At 38.2% G+C, this 23878-nt stretch overlaps 1 protein-coding gene across 16 annotated transcripts in view; it reads left to right on the top strand.

Moving 5' to 3' along the window:
* Window positions 1–23878, top strand: part of arhgef11 (Rho guanine nucleotide exchange factor 11) — a 99975-nt gene that overhangs the window by 21123 nt on the left and 54974 nt on the right. For all 16 annotated transcript variants that reach the window (XR_015494854.1, XR_015494853.1, XM_087259675.1 and 13 more), the window contains 15 exon segments: window positions 965–1014; window positions 1097–1154; window positions 5402–5592; window positions 5932–6003; window positions 6083–6190; window positions 9455–9503; window positions 9635–9672; window positions 11740–11829; window positions 11969–12031; window positions 15659–15763; window positions 15872–15970; window positions 19142–19184; window positions 19304–19400; window positions 21152–21274; window positions 23800–23823. Coding sequence is in view for 14 of the 16 variants with exons in the window: in XM_087259675.1 (XP_087115801.1) it covers window positions 965–1014; window positions 1097–1154; window positions 5402–5592; window positions 5932–6003; window positions 6083–6190; window positions 9455–9503; window positions 9635–9672; window positions 11740–11829; window positions 11969–12031; window positions 15659–15763; window positions 15872–15970; window positions 19142–19184; window positions 19304–19400; window positions 21152–21274; window positions 23800–23823 (1210 nt within the window). In the remaining 2 variants the exon portion in view is untranslated.

Raw genomic sequence — 23878 nt, 5'->3', positions numbered from 1 at the left:
AATTTTGTTTGTTAAGCGCAAATATTCGTTTCAAAACTATTTCTAAATTCAGTTCTAATTTCCAGCAAACGAATAAATGAATAATAATAACAAAATGTGCTCAAAAACCTGAGTTATATCCTAAAACACATGCTGCGCCCCATATGGTCTAAAACCTGACAGGTGGACAAATCTAAGCTTGTTTTTAATAAACAAATATAAATATGGATATAATAAATAATACTGCTAATAATAATAACATTATACAAAACCAAATTGTTATGAATAAACTGAAAAAGCCTCCCGAGATGAAGACGACATAAAAGCAGTGGTTTTTCATATTTATGTTGGCTAGAAAATAATATGTTTTGTAATATTTTAATCCTTTATATTTATATCCTATATCTATTCTTATTATATCCTATATATATATATATATATATATATATATATATATATATATATATATATATATATATATATATATATATATATATATCCCTAATGTAAAATTTTTTTCATATGTAAAGATATTTGCCTATTGCTCTCTTGTGCGTATTAAGCAGTGCGTAAGCGAGGCGCAACTCTGTGCCAGAGTTTAGACCGGGTTTGTTTTGGTCTAATGAAAAATCTATTATAGTTTCTCAAAATAGCGACGCGCCAGCGGTCCGCCTCAGAACGCCTCCCTTTTTAGACCAGAACGCCTATGGGCGCACATATGAGCGCTAATGCATTTGCTATTTAAACAGCGTAGCGCAACGCCTCAAAACCACTCTTGCACCACGCCTTGCGCCACACTGCGCCGGGTGTATGATAGGGCCCTTATTCTTATGCACGACACTCTGTGTTCGTTATGAAAGACATATCAAATGCTTATAATGCTGCATCTACGGGGCTCATGTTTTCGGATATGAACCTAAGCGTCTGAAATAAAAGGAAAAGTAATAATCTCTTATCATCTGCATGTTTTGTTTTGTGCTGTCAGGTGGAGCAGCGGTGAAGGCTGGAGTTCAGGAAGGAGACCGAATCATTAAGGTTTCCTCAAACACGTCATGCTCTGTCATTGTAGCACTCATTTATTGATTAACCAACCCACTCACGTCTGCTTGCCCTTCAGGTCAATGGCTCCATGGTTTCCTCCATGTCCCATCAGGAAGTGGTGAAGATGATCAAATGTGAGTTTTGTGTTTGTGTTGTTGCAAAGTCCCTTTAAGGCAAGTCATTTCACTCTGCGGCCATCTTTGAAAAGCCACTAGGGCCTCTCTTATTGAATGGGGAAACGTCAAATTCTCCAAAACTGCTTGCCAAGCTTACGATTACATTTCATTTTAGGAAAAACCAATACAATTAAACAGCATTCGTCTCTTTAGTTTCATTTCTAAACATTAGAATCAAACAAAATTCTGCAGAAACTCGCTTCTGGACTGAGCCCCTCGCCCTGAGCATCATCAGTCTGTAGCGATTTCTGATTGGCTCCTGTACTAGAAGGCGAGGCTTCATTCGCCATATTGACCGTTACGCTAGTTATCAACAATTAATACAACGTGCGCTGGCGCCTCGTGCACAAGTGATAAACATTAATTTGCTAGCATTAGCTTGGTGCATATGCAATGTGACACGTCCGACCAGCCAGTGCAAACTCTAAACAACAATGCAGGCATGGCAGGTTCATGAACAGTTATGTTTGCATTTACATTTAGTCATTTAGCAGACGCTTTTATCCAAAGCGACTTACAAATGAGGCAAGGAAGCAATTTACACAACTATAAGGGCAACAATGAATAAGTGCTATAGGCAAGTTTCAGGTCTGTAAAGTCTAAGAAGGAAAGTATTAGTACTTTTTTTTTTTTTTTTTGGGTAAGTTAGTGTGATATCCAGAGAGGCAATTGCAGATTAGGAAGTGCAATGGAGCCTAAATAGTTGAGTTTTTAGTCGTTTCTTGAAAATAGAGGAAATAAACTTACTTTAGAAGTTACACACACTCATAAGTTCGGCTGTGATGCATCTGGCGACTCAAATACCTCTCACGAGTGCTTCGTAGCACTAAAGGGAAACTACAAGTTGCGTCAGTCTCTGGGGGCGGGGCTGAGGTATAGCTGTCAATCATTTCTAAACTACTATTAAATCCCTGAACCTTTTCAACACAATTATGCCTCATTTCCACTGACTGGTACAGTACGGTACGGTTCTGGTCGGTACAGGTCACCTTTATCAGGCTTGCGTTTCCACCACAAAAGATACCCTTTTGGTGGGCGTGGTGTACGACAAAGTTTAAGTCGACGTCATGCACGCTCAAGAAAATGTCTACAGTAAAGCTGTACGGGTCTTTCACATATCATAAAGAGCAGCACTTCTAATGCTGTGTTCACACCAGACGCGGAACACGCTTTTCGCGCGTAAATACCCGCGTGAACATTTGAGTTTACTCGCTTCATTCGCCCGTCAAATCCGCTTCAATCGCGTGTCAAATTCACTTCAAAACAGACGCAGATTTGCGTGATGGGCAGGGCTTCTGTCTGCCCGGTGACTCTAGCTTCATAGCTAAATGGCTAACATGGATTTTATGAAGAAAATAACAGTGTTTATGTGCTTTATGGAGACTGAAAAACAGCGTCGATACGTTTAGGGTCCTGTATGAGTCCACTGCATCCTTTCAGAGGTGCATCCAGCTCTGTGAGCTCATAAACTCCTCCAGAAACTGAACCTGGATGACGGAGACTTTTAGCGGTGCCTCTGACTGAGCCAAGCCCAGTTTGATGACTTGTTGTCGGTGTCACCTGGAGGATTTGCCCCAGGACACCATCAACAGGCTCTACGTCACAATCAAGCCCCCCCACAAGAGCAAGCTTCTGATTGGTTAACGCGGCGCGAATGTCATTCAGATTTTCGAATTCGAGAGATTTGCGCGAAACGCTCGTTAAGCGCGCCAAACACTCAATTCGCCTCGTGCGTATCGCGCTATTCGCACCGCGCAATTCGTGTCATTTGCTCCGCGCCATTCGCGTGTATCGTGCCGCAGGATGTCTATTCGCGCGTTTGTATTGACTTAACATGAAAATCACTCGCGCTTGACCCATGTTCCTCGTCTGGTGTGAACGCAGCATCACAATACAGATGCTTTATACACATAAATACTGGTGTATAAATGTTTATTACTAACTTTTCTATGAACATGATTTGATTATAACTGCAGATCAATGACAGTGCGAAATAGCCTACTGTAACGTCTGTAATTATATAAAATAAATAAATAAATGCAACATATATGAACACATACAGCCCCTTACAGTCTCCGATATATTATTAATTACAGAAAAACTACACACATCAAACATTTCGTATATATTTGGGTTCAAAAACACACACAGTATAGCCCACAGCCAGCGCAAACCTCTCATCTGTGTCTGTAATCTTCATGTAAGCTCTGTTAGAGAGTCATTTTGTCATTCCCAGTTCATAATAGTCCAAAAGGCCAAGATAATCATGGCAGTTTGTTCATGATTCAGGTTGCTAAAACAATTTTGCTTCTGTGTTTTGACGGCTTCTCTCTTTTTTCCGAGTTTCACTCTCGCTTGTCCTTTTTTTCTGAATGGATCAGATGACGGAGACACTTCAATCATCACACACGTTATTATCATCAGCTCAAGAAGTTTGTTATATCAAATATAGAAGCGATCGCACGCTCCCGGAAGAAATCAAATACCACTCGCACTTTTAGACGGGCTCATAAAACAACAACATATAGTATTTCCATGTAATGTCTCGGCTTTGTATTTAAAAAAACATGGCGGTTCCTTTGTTTACGTTCTGTGTAACTCCACGAGCTCATGACGTATCTCTGTAGCCAATCAGCATTCAGCTGCACGTGTAGCTCCACCTTTTGGTATCCTTTCTCCTGTTTGGTACCCTTTCGAAAGGGTTGCGAAAAAGTGGTACGGTTTGGTTCGGTACGCTTTTTGACAGTGGAAACGGCCATAAAAGCGTACCAAACCGAACCGCACCGTACCACTCAGTGGAAAAGGGTCATTAGTTACTTTTTCGGGGAGTAACTCAATATTGTAATGCACTACTTTCAAAATAAACTTTCCGCAACACTGATTACGAGTATGCAAGCAGAAACACAGATGACAGTCTCGTGAGAAAACTGCAATCTCGAAAGTACAATGTTTACATTTCTATTAGCAATATTTCTATTTAGCAATATTTTTTTATTTTTGTTGCACCTGTTTTTTTTTAGTTCAATTATTTTCACAACAAGGATTAGAGCACATTTATAAACATTCCTCAAGACTGTAAATGTACTTAAATTAGTTCTTTGCCAGATGTTGCAGGTTTATACAGGGTTCCTACGGGTGCTGGAAATCCTGGAAAATGCTTGATTTTTAATATAGTGTTTTCAAGGTTAGAAAAGTGCTTGGATTTTGAACAAAGTGCTTAAACCTGCTTGAATTTAAAATGGCATTGCTTTCATAATAATTTGTTATCTTACGGAGTAGTTTTCCTTTTAGCTAAAAGTTTATAATCAAATAATCAAAAACCATTTGACAGGTGGGACATTTGCCATACAGTTAAAACAGTACCTTAGTCCTAACCTAAATTAATATTGACAATAATAAAAAGTAATATTGATAAAAGCTTATAAACTGTCGTTTCCATATTTGGTGACGGATTTTTACAACAATTGACATGGAACATTGAACAGTTTATTCATTTGCAGCATGAATGTTTGCTGACTCTTAAGGATTTACGAACGAGAAATCAACTTCAGGTATAAAGAGAACAAACTTTAAAAGATACTTCATCCAATAACTGAACTTTCTAAAAAAAAAAAAAAAAAAAAAAAAATATATATATATATATATATATATATGTATATATATATATGTGTATATATATATATATATATATATATATATATATATATATATATATATATATATATATATATATATATATATATATATATATATATATATATATATATATATATATATATATATATATATTTATATATATATATATTTATATATATTTATATATATATATATTTATATATATATATTTTTTTTTTTTTTATATATACTGTTGGGTGAACTATCCCAATAAGTCTACGCACCAAAATATTCAACAATTTAAGTTGAAATGTTATATTGTTTTTTTAAATAGCACAATGGATTTAAATGTGAATACGTTCATACAACATATATAAACGTAATATACCATGGTTGTTAGGTACTGTAAAAACAAAAATGCACATTGAAAGTGCTTAAAAAGTGCTGGAATCTGAAGTTGGAAAAGGTGTAACACCCTGTTTATAAACCAACAAAAATACTAATGTAAATTATAAACAAAACTGAAATACACAAAAGAAACAGTCAATTTTCCTAATGTCCTAAAAGTGCGAGTCCTCTTGGTTTGACAGCTGGGACGTATGTAGCACTGACTCTTCAAGGCCCGCCTCCTTCAGTCGCATCCACCCCACTGCAGCCCCTTCCTTCTGACCTCCTGTCCAATCACAGGACAGCACCGGGTGAAGCCCCGCCTCTTCCACAGACTCCACCCACAGGAAGCAGCACCCCAACTCAGAGGATCACAGGACCCAAACCATTACAGGTGCAGCACATTTAACATCTTTACCACACATGTCTGCCATCTGCCACTATGCTGACACCAGGGCATTTATAGCCCCGCCTTCTTCTGAAAAGAGCACAGTCTCATTTGAATTTAAAGCGGCAGTCACCAAAACAACACAATTAGGATCAAAGCCTAAAGGGGGCAGTCTCAGAGTTATAAAACATTATCTGTGTGGTATTCTGAGCTGAAACTTCACTAGAGACATCAGGGACTTATTTTACATCTTGTAAAAATGGCATAATAGGTGCCCTTTAAAGCCTGAAAGATGTGTTCATTGGTAAAGGTGTTGATTTTAATGTGGCTCTCCCTCCTCAACAGGACCCTGAGGTGCAGAAACACGCCACAGAAATCCTCCGAAAGATGCTGGAGCAGGAGGAGGCCGAGCTGCAGGTCTCAGATCAGTCACAACTCTGTGTTCACTCATGTTTAGACAGATGAGTTAATGCTGTTTGTCGTCCTCACTGTGCAGAATCTTCTGGAGGAGCAGTCCAGAAACCCCTCAGTTTCATTAGAGGAGCGGATCGAACGTGCCAAACGAAGAGCCAGTCAGGTCAGAGTGAAGATCCAGCAGGACGTGGTGAGGATTTGCATATTAATGATACAGCAGCTGTTGATGCATGAACTCTCACTGAGTATGTTTACATGGACAGCAATACTCTGATTTTAATACGAGTAAGATAATACTCTGATTCAGAGTCTAGCATGTAAACAGTGATTCTTGATGACCCTAATCCAACTCTAGGGGTGTCAAACTCAATTCCTGGAGGGCCGAAGCCCTGCACAGTTTAGTTCCAACCCTGCTCCAACACACTTACCTGTAGGTTTCAAACAAGCCTGAAGGACTCAATTAGTTTGATCAGGTGTGTTTAATTAGGGTTGGAACTAAACTGTGCAGAGCTGCGGCCCTTTTGGAACTGAGTTTGACACCTGTATCATAATCCATCTAAACAGAAATCACTTTAAGACATGGAGTATGCATATTTTAGTGGCATTATTGAAGTGGTTTGAAAAAGTCAAGGTTTTAGAACCACCTACATGTTTTGTTATTCTCTATGCAAGTTTTTTGTTTGTTTTAGTTAAGTTTTTTAGGACAACAGTATCTTCAGCAGAAAAGATATCCAAGATGCCGTTTTAAATTGTGATGGAGTCTGTGTTTTGGAACCTAATGAAGACAGCAAAAGTCAATGATCCATTTTAATCATTTAGTCTGACATGTTTACTGCCCCAAAATATTTTTAAAAAATGTAAAAATAAAATATATTGTGTTCTAGGGCTGCACGATACATCGTTTCAGCATCGAAATCGCAATGTGTGCATCCGCGATAGTCACATCGCAGAAGGTGCGATGCAAAGCAAAAAAAAAAAAATTATATATATATATATATTATGGGTGGAGTCGAACCCGAATATGGTATTCAAATAAACACGAATAGCGTGTTTTTACCAATACTTATTTCGAACAAATACTTGAAAAATTATTTGTATTCGGGAACAAGAAAAACATTATATCAAAAAGCAGCGTTTCCTCTTGAGACGGCATTGCATGAGTGAGTGAGACGTTCAGGAGTCGGGGGCGGGGTGGAGCCGGGGTAAAAGGTGACTGACGCAGGCTGCTGCTCCACACAGCAACAGAGAAGGCTTGGCAGAGCGAAAATATAATTTACTGCATCACTATTTTTGTTAAATAAATTTTTGTATCTGAACTGGGTTCCAGAGGCAGTTTATAAACTTGTAGCGTACTTAAAGCGGAGTTTGATCGGTATATTATTCCATAACGCTGCATTATTGACGTCTGCAATCTGTTGCTCTCTGTTTACGTAAGTTAGCTCTGTTAGCGCGGTAATTAAGACAGTAGGCTGTTGACAGAGTAAGGTTAACGTTCGGTTATGAAGGTTAAAACGATGCTTGTGTAGTTGTGTCGAATTGTATGCACTTATAGGAGTTTTGGTAACATTTTACAATAAGGTTCATTAGTTAATGCATTTACTAACATGAACTAATCATGAACAACACGTGTACAGCATTTATTAATCATAATTGAACATTTACTAATGCATTAATAACATCCAAGTCCATGCTTGTTAACATTAGTTAATGCACCGTGAGTTAACATGAACTAACAATGAACTACTGTATTTTCATTAACTAACGTTAACTAACATGAACAAATACAGTAGTAGATGTATTGTTCATTGTTTGTTCATATTAGTAAATGCATTAATTAAGATGAACTAATGAACCTTATTGTAAAGTGTGACCGGAGTTTTATGGTACGTTTAAATTACTGTCATTTGCAGACAGCAAGATATATGCTAAGCTAGTTAACCTTAGCATAGCTTCCTGTCACTCATAGGTATATACATCTATACCCGTCACTTATTAACTTTTAGGCACCCAAATAGATGAGTGAGGCTGCTGCTGAGTCATTCTTGGTCCTTGACCAGCCAAAAAAAAAAACTTGCTCTAGTTCTTTGTGGAAGAATTTTACAGTCAGTGGTGCAGCAGATAAAACAGTGATACTGTATGTAATGTGTGCAAAAGTATATCTTAAGTATATATATATATATATATATAAAAAAAATAAATATCAGAATATATATCGCAGGGAAAAAAAAATATCGCAATGTCAATTTTTCCCAATATCGTGCAGCCCTATTGTGTTCAAAGACATGTAAACCCTGCAATCAAACTATTAGCGTAGTGTAGGATTTTTCTGCTTTCTAGTTTTGTATCCTTTCAAACTTGTACCAATTTTATCAAAAGTAAACCTTTTAGATATTTAGCTTATATATCATGTCATTATTATTATTATTATTATTATTATTATTATTATTATTATTATTTGATGTAGTATTATTGCTGTTAATGACTTTTTATTGTTAAAATGTTTTTAGAATCATCAGGGTGTCTGCAGGGCCTTAAAGTCTTAAATTTCAAATCTAAAATTTTAGGCCTTAAAAAGTCTTAAATTCACTCAAAGAATGTCTTGTAGGTCTTTAATTTTAAATTAGTCTTAATTTTTCCATGTTCATGTACATTTGTTTATATTTAGTTTATTATTATTCAAAAAATTCTTCTTTTGAAGAAAATCTATGTTGAAAAAATGCTTGTTTTGACGCATTTTAAAATTTGGCTAATATCTTTTTATTAAATTTTTTTTGATAAGGCAAATAAAAAACTTTTCCGCTGGACCAATCAGGTCATTAGATAAAGATCTTTAGCATTTAGCCCTGTTTAAGTCTGAAATTGTATTTATAATGGTGTTAAAAAAGGTGCAAAAATGTCTTAAATTTGACCTGATGAAACCTGCAGAAACCCTGATTATAGAAAAGTGATGTTTTAAAAAGGTGGTAAGCTTTACCTGTTTTTTTGCCATGAGAAGCTGATATGGCAATAAACTCAAAACTTTCTCTCTGTACTTTAATTAGTGAATGAAATGTCAGAGGTGGGCTGTTGCTGGAGAGTTTGTATCAGCTGACGTCTGTTTGCACGCATAGTCTGAGAAATGAACTGCAGTTGAACTTGTCACAAAACTAAAACAAAATGCCCAAAATCACGTATGGAGCCATGATGAACATGAACTGTTGAAGGAGGAAACTAGCATCAAATGGTGGCGTAATGACATTAATCAAACTATGTGCTATAACATGTAAAACAGGAACATTTAAAAGCAACTCGTATAAACACCTTCATCATATTGTTGTCGTATTCAGATTAAGGCAAATAATCAGATCACTGATGTCCATGTAGACGTAGTCTCTCAGTTGAATCCTGCTTTTACAGAATGTTGATTTACTGCTGGCTTTTTCATTCTCTTCTTTGTTTTTTTTTGTTTTATCAGGACGGCACTCGATCAGATGCTGTCGCTAACTATCTCACAGCAGGAGAAGGTCAGTGTTATAGTAAAAGTATATCTTGAGGAAGGCTTTGGTCTCCTGAGGCACTTTCTTTACCTTCATGAAGGCAGATTATACTTTAAATTCACCTGTTAATGGTGTTTGTGTTTATCTGGTTAATGCAGGCCGACTGTCCATAGACTCCAGTGAAGGAGACGTGGAGGTGAGTGTATCTGCTGTTCTCATTCATTCATTCATTTTCTTGTCGGCTTAGTCCCTTTATTAATCCGGGGTTGCCACAGCGGAATGAACCGCCAACTTATCCAGCAAGTTTTTACGCAGCGGATGCCCTTTCAGCCGCAACCCATCTCTGGGAAACATCCACACACACATTCACACACATTCACAAACCCACTCATACACTAAGAACAATTTAGCCTGCCCAATTCACCTGTACCGCATGTCTTTGGACTGTGGGGGAAACCGGAGCACCCGGAGGAAACCCACGCGAATGCAGGGAGAACATGCAAACTCCACACAGAAACGCCAACTGAGCCGAGGTTCGACCCAGCAACCTTCTTGCTGTGAGGCGACAGCACTACCTACTGTGCCACTGCCTCGCAAAAATTTTGCATCGGCCGGCGGGGCCCCAGGACGGGGGTCTCCTCTCTGCTTCCCCCCTCGGGTGGGGAAACGTAAAGAGTCTTTTAAACCCACGGCCCCCACGCGCCTCCTTCACTCTCCCCCTGCAGAGGAACAGGTCAAGGGTGGTCGAGACCAGCCAGGTACCCGCCGGGAGCCCGCGACGCCAACCTTTGGATCACCGATCACACTCGCGCCTGCGATGGTGGGGAGGTAGACCCGGAGGGACCTCCCGCACCGCGCGGAAGCTCTGCTGTTCTCTCTTGCACAAAACTGAAATATTTTATAAAGCATTTGCCAATAAAGCAGCAATCCATCCAATGAGAAACAAAAGCGAAGAAAATCATCACTTCCTGATAAACCGGAGCAGATATGAGTCAGAGGGTTGTAGTGTTTGATGCACTGTTGGGATTTGTCCATGTGGTGTTTGCTCTTCTCTTATAAATGAGTTGCGCCTCAATAGATGAAGACAAAATGCGGTGAATGTGGTAAATGCTGGCTTTTGGAGGCGTGAGATGCTCTTTGGGAGCGCAGACTGATGCTCAAGACAGTTCTGGAGGGAATAATAATAGAAGAATAATAATACTGAAGCACTGTGATGATGGACTGACGCCTGAGGTTCTTTACAATCAGCAGAACAACATTCAGATCTGCAACAATGGAAAGCTGGAAACTCCATTAATGCAAAGACCCTGAAACACACGTTCATCCTGATCTGTTCAAAATAAATCACATCACATCACTCAATCAGGCCTCGTTTGCACTAGTGCGTTTTAGTTTTAAAACGGCGTTTTAGATCAAAAGCGATCGGCGTCGACTCTAGCGTTTCACCTAGCGTCTCTGAACATATCTCCGTCCACACTACACCACCAAAAACGTACATCATGTGACCATTCACGCACTCTGGGCATGCGCGTTCTAGTATAAACAGAAAGCATGTGTCTCGCTCGGCATTTGGTTTTTGTTAGTCAACAAATGCCGGTTGAACTATGAACGCGATGGCAAAGAAAGCAAGAGAGGTATTTTTGTGGACAGACGACGAGGACGAGTTGTTACTAAACGTAACAAATGAATAACTGCACAATGGCGCCTAAAACAGACAATAGTGCAAACAACGCTCCCATTTCTGTGCCCATGTTGTTGTTTACAGTAAAGGCTGGTCTGCTGTCTTCCGGTAGCGTTAAAGCCATGTGTTATAGTCATGTGATAGCCTCTTGACAAATAAGGGAAGGATACGCAATGACACGAAAGCCCCAATCAGAGAGGCGAAAGTCGACAGCCCCGCCTTCATTTTCAGATGTCTCCGTTTTTCCTCATCTACACTGAGACGGAGCAGCAGTGTTTTAGAATGAAAACGGCTCTCCAGCGTTTCCAAAATGCTCCGTTTTCGGCGCTCGAAAACTCCGGCGTAGTGTGGATAGATGACGTAACCGTAGCAAAACTTCTGCGCTTTCAAACTAAAATGCATTAGTGTAAACGGGGCCTTAAACCGTTGATGTTGCATTTTTCTTATCAGATGAAAAGTTTGTCCTACTCAATTGCTTTTATCCACATTTTCAGAATTTAAGTGCATAAAATAGTTGGTAGTTAGTTGGAAACAGAGCTAATGAAGTGTGTTAATGTTTACCGTCCTCATCTGTGTGTGCAGGTGTGTGAGAGCCCCTTCTCCTCTCCATCATCCTTCCTCAGGAACCCCCTGATCCACCGGCAGACCTCCGACACACACACCTCTGATTCGGTGAGAGAGACACACACACATGTACATACAAACATTCACACAAAGCACACTCTCTCTCTGACACACACACAGGCAGTCCTGTAGAGATGCAGCATGTTATAGTGTGTGTGTGTGTCTGATTGTTTTTGTGTTTCCTCAGGGAAAGATGCAGATCATTGGACCAGAGGAAGAAGAGGAGGATGATGGGTACACGATCAATGAGGTGAGAGATGCTCTTGCACGTTATACACACACGCACACGCACGCGCTTAACCCCCTCAATCAAAACTCCTTGATTTACTGCCATCAGCACTTTCTAAGGCACGTACTCACACTATGTACAGTTGCCTTGAACTGTGCCGAAGCGCGCTTGTCCCCTCTCCGCTCTCCCCTTCGGCCTGCACTACACTGCATCTTTACTTTGTGATCCGGATCACACTTACTATGTCATTGATGATACCACTGTTCAGTTTATCAGAAAGAGAAGCGCTCTCGCTCATCACAGTGGAGATTTCTTTAGTTATATTGTTTTAGTTGTTTGGGATGCGGTGACACACAGTCAAACATTTTGCTGGACAGATCAGCAACTTTTGACACATAAATTATTATAAAAGTCCTCGTGCTGCAGGAATGAGGAGGTCTGCTGAAGGTGCAGCTGTCGTACAGTGAAAGGTTTGCGTCTTTAATAAACTATGGCAGTTCGTGTTCATTAAACAGTCATAGTGATTAAGAAATCCATATAAAACAGTCTCTTAAAAGTCATGTTTCGTCTTCACTTTCGGGCTTTGCACTTACACTACAAGCGTACCGCGCCAAAGCCCAACCGAACTGTGCTCTAACCGAGCCAGGGTCGCCCAACTGAACCGTGCCTGGGCCCGATTCGGAGCACTTACACTTGTCATGCGAACTGGGAAATGAGGGTCAAATGCACCAGGGCATGGTTCGGATAGCCTATTGTGAGTACACACTGATACTAGATGGTAGTTTGTATAAAACATACATTACAGAAAATAAGGGCGTAAATATTCATTGCTTCTAACTTGACACAAACAGAAATTCCACTGTTCCTCACGTTAGTAATGTGATTAAACACTGATTATGCACGCTCTGATATGATCATCTAATAAACAGCACATTAGTGTTGACAAAAAGGAAAAGCTAATCAACATTCAGATTCTTTGACGAAGTTTCTACTTTGAGCAGTTTTGTTGACAAATTGAACATTGCTCCGGGGTACTGTGGCAAATATACAGCACATCCAGAAAGTATTGACAGCGCTTCACTATTTCCACATTTCTTTGTTCCAGTCTTATTTCAAAATGGATTAAATTAATTTATTTCCTCAAAATTCTACACACAATCCCCCATAATGACAATGAGAAAAAAGAGGGTTGTTTTATTGTTGCAAATTTATTAACAATAAAAGACCTGAAAAATCTCATGTACATCAGTATTGACAGCCTTTTCCGTGAAGCTCTAAATTGAGCTCAGGTTCATTCTGTTTCCACTGATCATTCTTGACATGTTTCAGCAACTTCATTGAAGTTCATCTGTGGTCAATTCAGTTGATTGGACATGATCTGAAAAGGCATACACCTGTCTATATAGGGTCCCGGGGTTGACAGTGCATGTCAAAGCACAAACCAAGCATGAAGACAAAGGAATTGTCTGTAGACCACTGAGACAGGATTGTCTTGAGGCACAAGGCTGGGGAAGGTTACAGAAACATTTCTGCTGCTCTGAAAGTTCCAATGAGCACAGCGGCCTCCATCACCCATAAGTGAAAGATGTTTAACCATCAGGACTCTTCCTAGAGCTGGCCGGCCATCTAAGCTGAGTGATCGGAGGAGAAGGGCTTAAGTCAAGGAGGTGATCAATAACCCGATGGTCACTCTGTCTGAGCTCCAGCGTTCTTCTGTGGAGAGAGGAGAACCTTACAGAAGGACAATTATCTGTGCAGCAATCCACCAATCAGGCCTGTATGGTGGAATGGCTAGGCGGAAGCCACTATCCGCCTGGAATTAGCCAAAAGGCATCTGAAGGACTCTCAGACCATAAGAAACTAAATGAGATTGAAATGAGATGAAACTAAAACCGAACCCTTTGGAGTGAATGCCAGGCATTAAGTTTGGAGAAAAGCAGGCAGCGCTCATCACCAGGCTATTACCATCCCTACAGTGAAGCATGGTGGCATGGTGTGGGGATGTTGTTCAGCAGCAGAAACTGGAAGACTAGTCAGGATAGAGGGAAAGATGAATGCAGCAATCTACAGAGACATCCTGAATGAAGACCTGCTTCAGAGTGTTCTTGACCTCAGACTGGGGTGACGGGACATCTTCCAGCAGGACAATAACCCAAAGCACACCGCCAAAATATTAATGGAGTAGCTTCACAACAACTCGGTGAATGTCCTTTAGTGGCCCAGCTAGAGCCCAGATCCAAATCCAATTGAACATCTCTGGAGAGATCTAAAATATCTGTGCACTGTCGCTTCCCATCCAACCTGATAGATCTTAAGAGGTCCTGCAAGGAGGAATGGGCAAAAATTCCCAAAAAAAGAGTGCCAAGCTTGTTACATATTCAGAAAAACTTGAGGCTGTAATTGCTGTTAAAGGGGCATCAACAAAGTCTTGAGCAAAGGCTGTGAATACTGATGTACATGTGACTTTTCAGCTTTTTTATTTGTAATAAATTTTGCACCAATTTTAAAAACACTTTTTTATTGTCATTATGGGAGATTGTGTGTAGAATGTTGAGGAAATTAATCAATTTAATCCATTTTGAAATAAGGCTGTAACAAAAAAAATTTGGAAAAAGTGAAGCGCTATCAATACTTTCCGGATGCACTGTACATTTTTAATTTTTTTTTATTTTTTATTAACAAGAACCAACATGTACAGTTTTCTTATACAATACAATACAATACAATCACTTTACATTTCTTAACAAGAATGAAATAAGTGAAAAAACATAAAGGAGAAGAGAAAAAAAACAGAGGAGAGGGTACATAATTATCAAATTACATACAAATGGCTGCACATTTTATAATTTTAGTTATTTACAAGAGTTAGTAATGCACTTTTTTTTTTTTTTTTTTACAGGAAATGCATATATACAAACATTTTATGTAAAAATGTTAAAGGAGGAGCATATATTGTTTTAATTGCTTTTCTATTTTGAGACTTGGAATCACTTTTATATACATTTGAATCTCTTTTTCTAACACCATGAAGAGAGGTTTGCTTTTGGAAAACTTAGATTTATGTATGTGAAATTTACATAATAATAAAATAAAATTTATAATAAAACCAGTATCTTTTAAAGAGCGATCCTTAACATAAAAACCCAAAATCACATGTGTATAAGATAAGGAAAAGGTTTTTAAGATATTATGAGCAATAAAAGCTTCAACATTGATCCAAAATAGTCGAGTATATTGGCAAGACCAAAATAAATGTGAAATAGTTTCATTAAAGCTTTCACAAAAACAGCATTCTAACTCAATATCAATTTTAAATTTTTGTAGAAATAATTTTGTGGGATAAACTCTATGAAGTAACTTAAATGATATTTCTTTAGCCTTATTTGTGATCAAATTTTTTTGAGGTAATGACCAAACTTGAGTCCAGTTTATATTATTAAAGATATTGTTCCAGTAAAAAATAACATACGCTATAGACATATTTTCTTTTAAGATTAAAGATCTAATTTTGTGATTATTAGGCTTAAATCCAGAGAAACAGATACGGATGCACTGTACATACTGCGTACTACAGTGATATCATCTGTTACTCCATCACCAGGTGATGCCTTCACATCTTTAAGTGTTATTTTTTCTCTGTTCATTAAGATGGACGGGCCGTTTCAGGACATCGAGCTGCTGAAGAGTCGTCCGGCACACATGACGGTGTTCATGAGATACGTCTTCGGTCAGCTGCTGGATCCAAACCCACTGGTCAGTGCTGCGCCTGATAATAGTACATGTGTTTGTTCATTAGCTGGATCAGTGTGTGTGTCTGTATGCACATGTACTGAACTGTAATGTGTTTGTGTGTTGCTGCAGCTGTTTTACCTGTCGGTGGAGGCGTATCTGGGTTCGAGCCCGAAAGACGCCCGGTCACTCGCCCCGCAGATCTGCTCACACTTCCTGGACCATGATGCTGTGCGTATCTCAACTACACCATAGTTTTCACGTGTTGTCGTATCATTAGGGGAACGCCCCCTGGTGGGCAAAGTATTACTGTCCTTCGCTGACTGCCTGGTTGCATGATTTCTCTTTTTTTATTCAAAAATCCAGATTAAGCCTGGTTGATACTTCTGCGTCAAGTAACCCACGGCGCATGCAACGTGCGTAGCTGTGCGTTTATACTTCTGCGCGCTGTCTCTGCGGGTCTGCATTAAGACTTCCGAAACGCTAGTTGGCAGTGAGGTGTAAATGTTCCTCTGTGTCGAGTTTCTTCTCTTCTGTTTTACCTTTCCTGAACACTTCCGGGATGTACAAGTTGCTCAAACTCGCTCATTTTGAGGCAGGAACCGGCGGACGTGCAACAACTTTAATCATGAGGTAAACAAAAAAAAAAACTTTCCATCCGGAGCTCCTTCACGGTACTCCACACTTGTAAACAATCGCTCCATCAGGCTAGCACTAATCACGCGACTCTCGGTCCCGCCCAGACTCGTCAGCGCTACCAAACCGACCAATCACAGAGCTTGCGCTACGCGTCGTTGCGACGTGTAGTTACATTTTTTGAGAGGTGCACGTCAGCGATGCCGACGGCCACGGCGAAGGGCTATGCGTCAGCGCTGTAGCATACGCCGGCATTTGATGCAGAAGTATAAATCAGCCTTCATATGGATTAAATAGCTACTAACCAATGAGGAGACCCACACGAACTGTGCTTCTGCGGAAATCTCCTATAGAAAAACTGCCAGAAAGGAGAAATTGATGGATTTGTGTTGAACATTAGCATCATTGTCGGTTTGTTTGTATGATTTTATACAGTGTCTATTCTTATATGCAGGTTTAGTGCAGTTAAAGTATAAATTAAAATGCAAAGCCAAAGTATAAATAGCAGAAGTGAACGAATAGATTTTCCCTGCCAGCAAAATATCAATCTAAGCACCTGTCCTCAGGTCTTTACACTGGCTGCCAGTTACATTCAGAATAGACTTTAAAGTATTATTACTTGTCTATAAATCACTAAATGGCCTAAGACCTAAATACATTACAAATATGCTCACTAAATACAAACCCAACAGATCACTCAGATCTTTAGGATCATATAAACTAGAAGTTCCAAGAGTTCAGTTAAAGCAGGGTGAATAGGCTTTTAGCCACTATGCCCCCCACTCCTGGAATCAGCTTCCAGAAATGATCAGATGTGCTCCAACATTAGGCACATTCACATGGAGACTGAAAACACATCTGTTTAGCTGTGCCTTTACTGTATGAGCACTGTGCTGCGTCCGACAGATTGCACTATTATATTTTTCTCTTCTTCTTCATTCTTTTATATCACATTTTACCTGTTTTTATGCTTTTTTTTTACTCATTTTTAGTGTTTGTTTTTTATTTTACTTGTTTCTTTTATTCTTGTCTAAGTAAAGCACTTTGAATTGCCACTGTGTATGAAATGTGCTATATAAATAAAGCAAAAAAAAAAGACAAAATCAGACACTTAAAGACTATTGGCCCGTTTCCACTGAGTGGTATGGTATGGTACGCTTTTATAGCTGTTTCCACTGTCAAAAGATACCTAAAAGACTCTATACTGCTCAGTGAGCGTCGTCTTTCGGATGAGACGTTAAACTGACGTCTCGACTCTCTGTGGTTGTTAAAAATCCCAGGATGTCCTTCAAAAAGAGTAGGGACCCACTGGCCTCCAAACCCTCCCTATATCATAATTGTTTGGAGTGTCAAAATTAATTGTTTCTTCGGTGCGCCACGATGCAGACGCGGACAGTTCGGTATCGGTTCAGTAATAATCATAACCGGTTATTATGTACTTACGTCATTTATCTCCTATGTGCTCTGTCACAAGGGAGGTGAGAGTATTTACAACACTCAGGAGCCAACTCAGGGCCGGCCCGTGGCATAGGCAGTATAGGCTAAGTAAATAAGTAAATGCTAAGGGTGCTGTACATCCAGGAGGGCGCCAGAAATGAGTGCGCTTCAGTTGGTTTTGTTTTCGATACTCCTGACACATTCAGTGATAGACGGCAATACTCAAAAACCTCTTAAGCTTATGTTTCACAGCTGTCTTTTTCTTTTTTTGTCCGCTCGATATCATGACCACTGCTCCCTTTAGGCCTATGCTTTGTGCGGCTTCCACAAGGGGGCGTATTCTGCCAGTAATTTCCGAATGTTGTGTGCAGTGGAAAGGCAGTCTTAAGGCTCGTACACAGCGGGACGCTTTTCGTTTGCATTTATCGTCAGCGTTTTACGAGACTTATTTCCGTATTTAAACCCAAGTGATTTTCACTGGCGTCAAGCAGAAGAGTATGCTAAATCACTCTTTTGATGTTAGATGGCGCTACACTAATTTAAGCTTCTGACTCTCGAATATGACATAGAAGAAGAGGAGGAGAGGAAGTGCACATGCTTGTTGTTAAAGTTACTGGTGACTCGAACAAGCATAGATGGTTCAAGCAGCAGCTCCAGCTCTAGCGATGAAGAAACGATTATAGTTCACAAGAGCAATAAGCAGCTCTACGTTCATATCGCCTCTGGGCATCTTCTTCAATGTGCGCTAGCATTGACAGTTTTGCGCTTGAGCGCCTCCAAATTTTGTTTACTGTAACTTCAGCAGTTCCGTGTACGTGAACTAAAATGCCGATCTGATTGGTGGAGAAGGTTTTGATGCGGCGCGTCAAAACAAAAAAACGAGCAAGAGGCGTTTTTTTTAATGATGCTTTTGCGCCTGGCATTTTGCGTGTTGGTGTGCACGATTACATTGACGCCCGTTATATAGTCGCGAGTCGTTAAACGTCGACGGAAAATGCGAGCAAAAAACGTCTCTGTGCACGGGCATTTATACTGATTTCATTGCGTTGGCCTTTTAATTTGTTTTGTACAGCAGTTAGGAATTTTTGACAATAAAATTATTGCGAAATTTTATTACAATTATCTCCGAAGTGCTATTTTACAGAGAGAAGTATTTTCAACACATTTTTTAAACCTAATAAGTTTAACATTAAGATATTTTAAATCAGATAATTGATCCTTTTGATGTCTTTTATGTTTCACTTATGTTTTCATTTGCATGTGGCTACCACTAGGGGGCGAATTCCCACATTTGTATCTGAATGACTGTATATTTCTGATTGTTTTCAGCCTCTGAAGATCAAAGTGCGTGAGGAGTTTCTGACTGATATCGGTGAGGTTTGCTGCCTTTTTTTTCCTCATGATGAACAGCCTCATGCAGATCATCTGCAGATTTGAACTGTGTGTTCCAGAGATTCAGTTTAGCATGTTTTCTTTGTTTTCTCCACCCAGAGAATCGTCTTCATGCTCAGGAGGACATTCGAGGACCTCTTTCTGAACTACAGCAGCAGGTGCTTCCAGATATCCAGGATCAGCTGCAGGACTACAGGTTCGTCTGCATTAAAGGGACAATTCAACCAAAAATGAACATGTCCTCATCATATACTCACACTCAAACTGAATCAGTCGTAACGTTTTGAGAATACAGTCATAGCATTTTGAGAAAGAAGTTGCAACGTTTTGAGAATACGGTCATAAAGTTTTAAGAAAGAAGTCGTAATGTTTTAAGAAAGAAGTCGTAACGTTTTGAGAATACAGTCATAACGTTTTGAGAATACAGTCATAACGTTTTGAGAATACAGTCGTACAGTTGTAGCATTTTGAGAATACAGTCTTAACGTTGTCAGAATACAATGGTAGCATTTTGAGAATACAGTCGTAACATTTAGAAAATACAGCGTAACATTTTGAGAATACAGTCGTAGCGTTTTGAGAATATAGTGGTATCATTTTGAAAATACAGTGGTAGCATTTTGAAAATACAGTTGTAACGTTTTGAGAATACAGTCGTAGCGTTTTGAGAAAACAGTGGTAGCATTTTGAGAATACAGTTGTAGCGTTTTGCGAATACAGTCTTAACATTTTGGAAATACAATCGAAGCATTTTGAGAATACCATCGTAACGTTTTGCGAATACAGTCGTAACGTTTTAAGAATACAGTCTTAACATTTTGGGAATACAATCGAAGCATTTTGAGAATACAGTTGTAAGGTTTTTAGAATACAGTCGTAACATTTTGAGAATACAGTTGTAGCGTTTTGAGAATAAAGTTGTAACATTTTGAGAATACAGTTGTAACGTTTTGGGAATACAGTTGTAACATTTTGGGAATACAATCGTAGCATTTTGAGAAAACCATTGTAACGTTTTGAGAATACAGTCGTAACGTTTTGAGAATACAGTCATAACGTTTTGAGAATACAGTTGTAGCGTTTTGAGAATATAGTCGTAACGTTTTGAGAATACAGTTGTAGCGTTTTGAGAAATCAGTTGTAACGTTTTGAGAATACAGTCGTAATGTTTTGAGAATACAGTCGTAACATTTTGGGAATACAATCGAAGCATTTCGAGAATACAGTCGTAACGTTTTGTGAATACAATTGTAGCGTTTTGAGAATAAAGTTGTAACATTTTGAGAATACAGTTGTAACGTTTTGAGAATACAGTTGTAACATTTTGGGAATCCAATCGTAGCATTTTGAGTACAAAGTCGTACAATTTTGAGAATACAGTCGTAGCATTTTTAGAATACAATTGTAAGGTTTTTTTAGAATACAGTTTTAACATTTTGAGAATACTGTCGTAACCATTTTGAGAGAATTTGTGATGTTTTAAAATAGTCTCAACATTTTGAGAATAGTCGTTACGTTTTGGAAATGATGTCGTAACGTTTTGAGAATAATCACAACATTTTTTAGAATACAGTTGAAACTGTTAAGCTATTAGTTACTAGTTAATTTAAATTATTAGTTTATAACTAATAAAGTTATGGTAACTAATAATCTTAACTTTTCTGAATTTGATTATAGTGGAATAATGTGCATCTTTTGTAAAGCTGTTTCGCAACAATTAGTAAAAAGCGCTGTACAAATAAACTTTAAGAGAAAACAGTCGTAGTACTGAAAGATTATTTTTGCAATATTTAAAGAAAACAACATGTAAATTTTCTTAATTTTAACTTTTTCATCTTTAATCTCCTAATCTTTGTTTGTTTTTAATGTGGCATTAATATGCTGTCATAACATCTTTCTCAATTAAGTTTTTAAAACTAATGTGTGTGCGTGTGTGTGGTCCTGCAGGAATAAGCAGACGATGGGTCTGGGCTCTCTTTTTGGAGAGTCTGACCTGCAGCAGCTGGATGGAGACCCTGTCAAAGAGAAGCAGGTGGTGGACAAACAGATTGTGGCCCTCTGGGAAATACTGTGAGTCCAATCATGTGTAGAAATAAACTTCACAGTGACCTCAACACTGACACACTGTACTGTGATCACACTTACACATGCATTAGCAGAACATATTATACTAAAGACAGACATATGAGACCTGTCTGGTTCTAAAATTGTGCTCATTTTTTCGGTGGAGATTCTCATCTATATTAGTATTTGAATTTTGCTCGTCTCCAAAACAATTTTATTATTCATTTTTTTTCATTTGTTTGTTTTTGTCTTTTTGGTTTAATGATTTAATCAATAGAAAAATTACTCATTTTACAGTAGAATAATACAGTAGAACTATTACTATAGTGATAATTTTCTAAAAGTGTCTACTTTCTATAACTCGATAATAATAATATTGTTTTGAGAATACAGTCGTAGCATTTGGAGAATACGGTTATAACGTTTTTGAGAATGAACTCATAACATTTTAAGAAGGAAGTTGTAACGTTTTTGAAAATACAGCGTTTAAAAATACGATCATAACGTTTTGAGAATAAATTCAAATTGTTTTGTGAATGAAGCCGTAACGGTTTTAGAATGAATATAGAGAATACAGTCATAACAATTAGTAAATTATTTCATCTTGTTTTGAGAATGAAGTCGTAATGTTTTTGAGAATACAGTTGTAGCATTTGGAGAATACAGTCGTAGCGTTTTGAGAATACGGTCGTATTGCTTGGAAAATACAGTCATAACATTTTGAGAATGATTTCATAGTGTTTTGAGAATGAAGTCGTAACGTTTTGAGAATGAAGTCTTAACATTTCGAGAATGAAGTCTTAACATTTCGAGAATGAAGTCGTAACAATTCGAGAATAAAGTTGTAACATTTTGAGAATGAAGTCGTAATGTTTTTGAGAATACAATTGTAGCATTTGGAGAACACAGTCGTAGCCTTTTGAGAATACGTCGTATTGTTTGGAAAATAGAGTCGTAACATTGAGAATGATTTCATATTGTTTTGAGAATGAAGTCTTAACGTTTTGAGAATGAAGTTGTAACATTTCGTGAATGAAGTCTTAACGTTTTGAGAATGAAGTCGTAACATTTCGACAATGAAGTCTTAACATTTTGAGAATGAAGTCGTAACGTTTTTAAGAATTCAATCGTAACATTTTGAGAATACAGTCTTAACATTTTGTGAAGGAATTCATATTGTTTCAAGAATAAATTCGTAACAGTTTTAGAATGAAGTCATAGCATTTTAAAAATACAGACGTAACGTTTTGAGAATACAATTGTAATGTTTTGAGAATACAGTCTTAACGTTTTATGAATACAGACGTAACGTTTTGAGAATGCGGTCATAGTGTTTTGAGAATATGATCGTAGCGTTTTGAGAATACAGTTGTAAAGTTTTAATAATACAGTCATAACGTTTTGAGAATACAATCGTAATGTTTTGAGAATACAGTCAAAACGTTTTATGAATACAGACGTAACGTTTTGAAAATACGATCTTAGCGTTTTGAGAATACAGTTGTAACGTTTTGAGAATACAGTCATAACTTTTTGAGAATACAGTTATAACGTTTTGAGAATGAAGTTGTTAGATTTTTAGAATGAAGTTGTAATGTTTTGAGAATACAGACGTAACATTTTAAGAGTACAGAAGTAATAGCTGTTGTTGATATTTGCTCTATTATTACAGCCATACAGTAGTAAGTGTATTACTAAAAAATATTTTTAATTGGTTTAATTTTAAAATCAGAGTAGTGTTATTACTGAACAATTATTAATAATTCTACTTCTACTACTAATATAAACAGGCATGATAAAGACTGAATCTTTTATCGTGGTTATGCAGTATTGCATTTTTATAAATACCAAAAAAGATCGAAAGGATGGACAAACTTTAGTCTTATAACAAGTGTAATATTTTTCAAAATCTATAATTTAGATTTAAATATGTGTGTGCTCTGATTATAATTCTTTGATACTTTGAAGAATGCTGGAAACCTGTAACCATTGACTTCCATTGTAGGAGAAACGAATGAAAGTCCATGTTTTTCCAGCTTTCTTTAAAATATCTTCTTTTGTGTTCAACAGAAAACTGAAACAGATTTGGAACAAGTAGAGCGTGTGTAAATGATGACAGAATATACATTTTTTTGATTGCACTGTGCCTTTAAATCAGTTTTTTGATGCTGATATTGTAAAGCCTGGGCAGTTCTCTGTCACCTTTTACACCTGATGCCATTGCATCTCTTGTTAACAGTCACAGAGATGTAGAAAACTTTAAGACGCACACACACACACAGATTTGCAGCTTCAGTCAGATGATACACAGATAATAATGCAAAAGAGTGACAAAAGTCCACCAAACACACACCACACCTCGCCGTCAAGCACTCACATGACCCGGAGTGCCTTTCTGCAGGTCACATGACAGATCACACACATACACACACACAACATGGCGAGACCCTCGCAAAAACACACTTGCATTTCAGTGCTATGTGTGTTTGCACTAATACAGTGATGCTAACATGCCTTTCCTTTCCTTGCAGCTCAAAACATGAGGAGGACAGAAGGTAAGCAGCGTGATTTCTATACTGCTAGTGTTGATTTATGAGTGAAATTACAATG

This window comes from Danio rerio, chromosome 7, assembly GCF_052040795.2.
Source record: "Danio rerio strain M-AB ecotype USA chromosome 7, GRCz13ab, whole genome shotgun sequence".
Lineage (NCBI taxonomy): Eukaryota > Metazoa > Chordata > Actinopteri > Cypriniformes > Danionidae > Danio > Danio rerio.
This window is presented reverse-complemented; position numbering and strand designations above follow the sequence as displayed.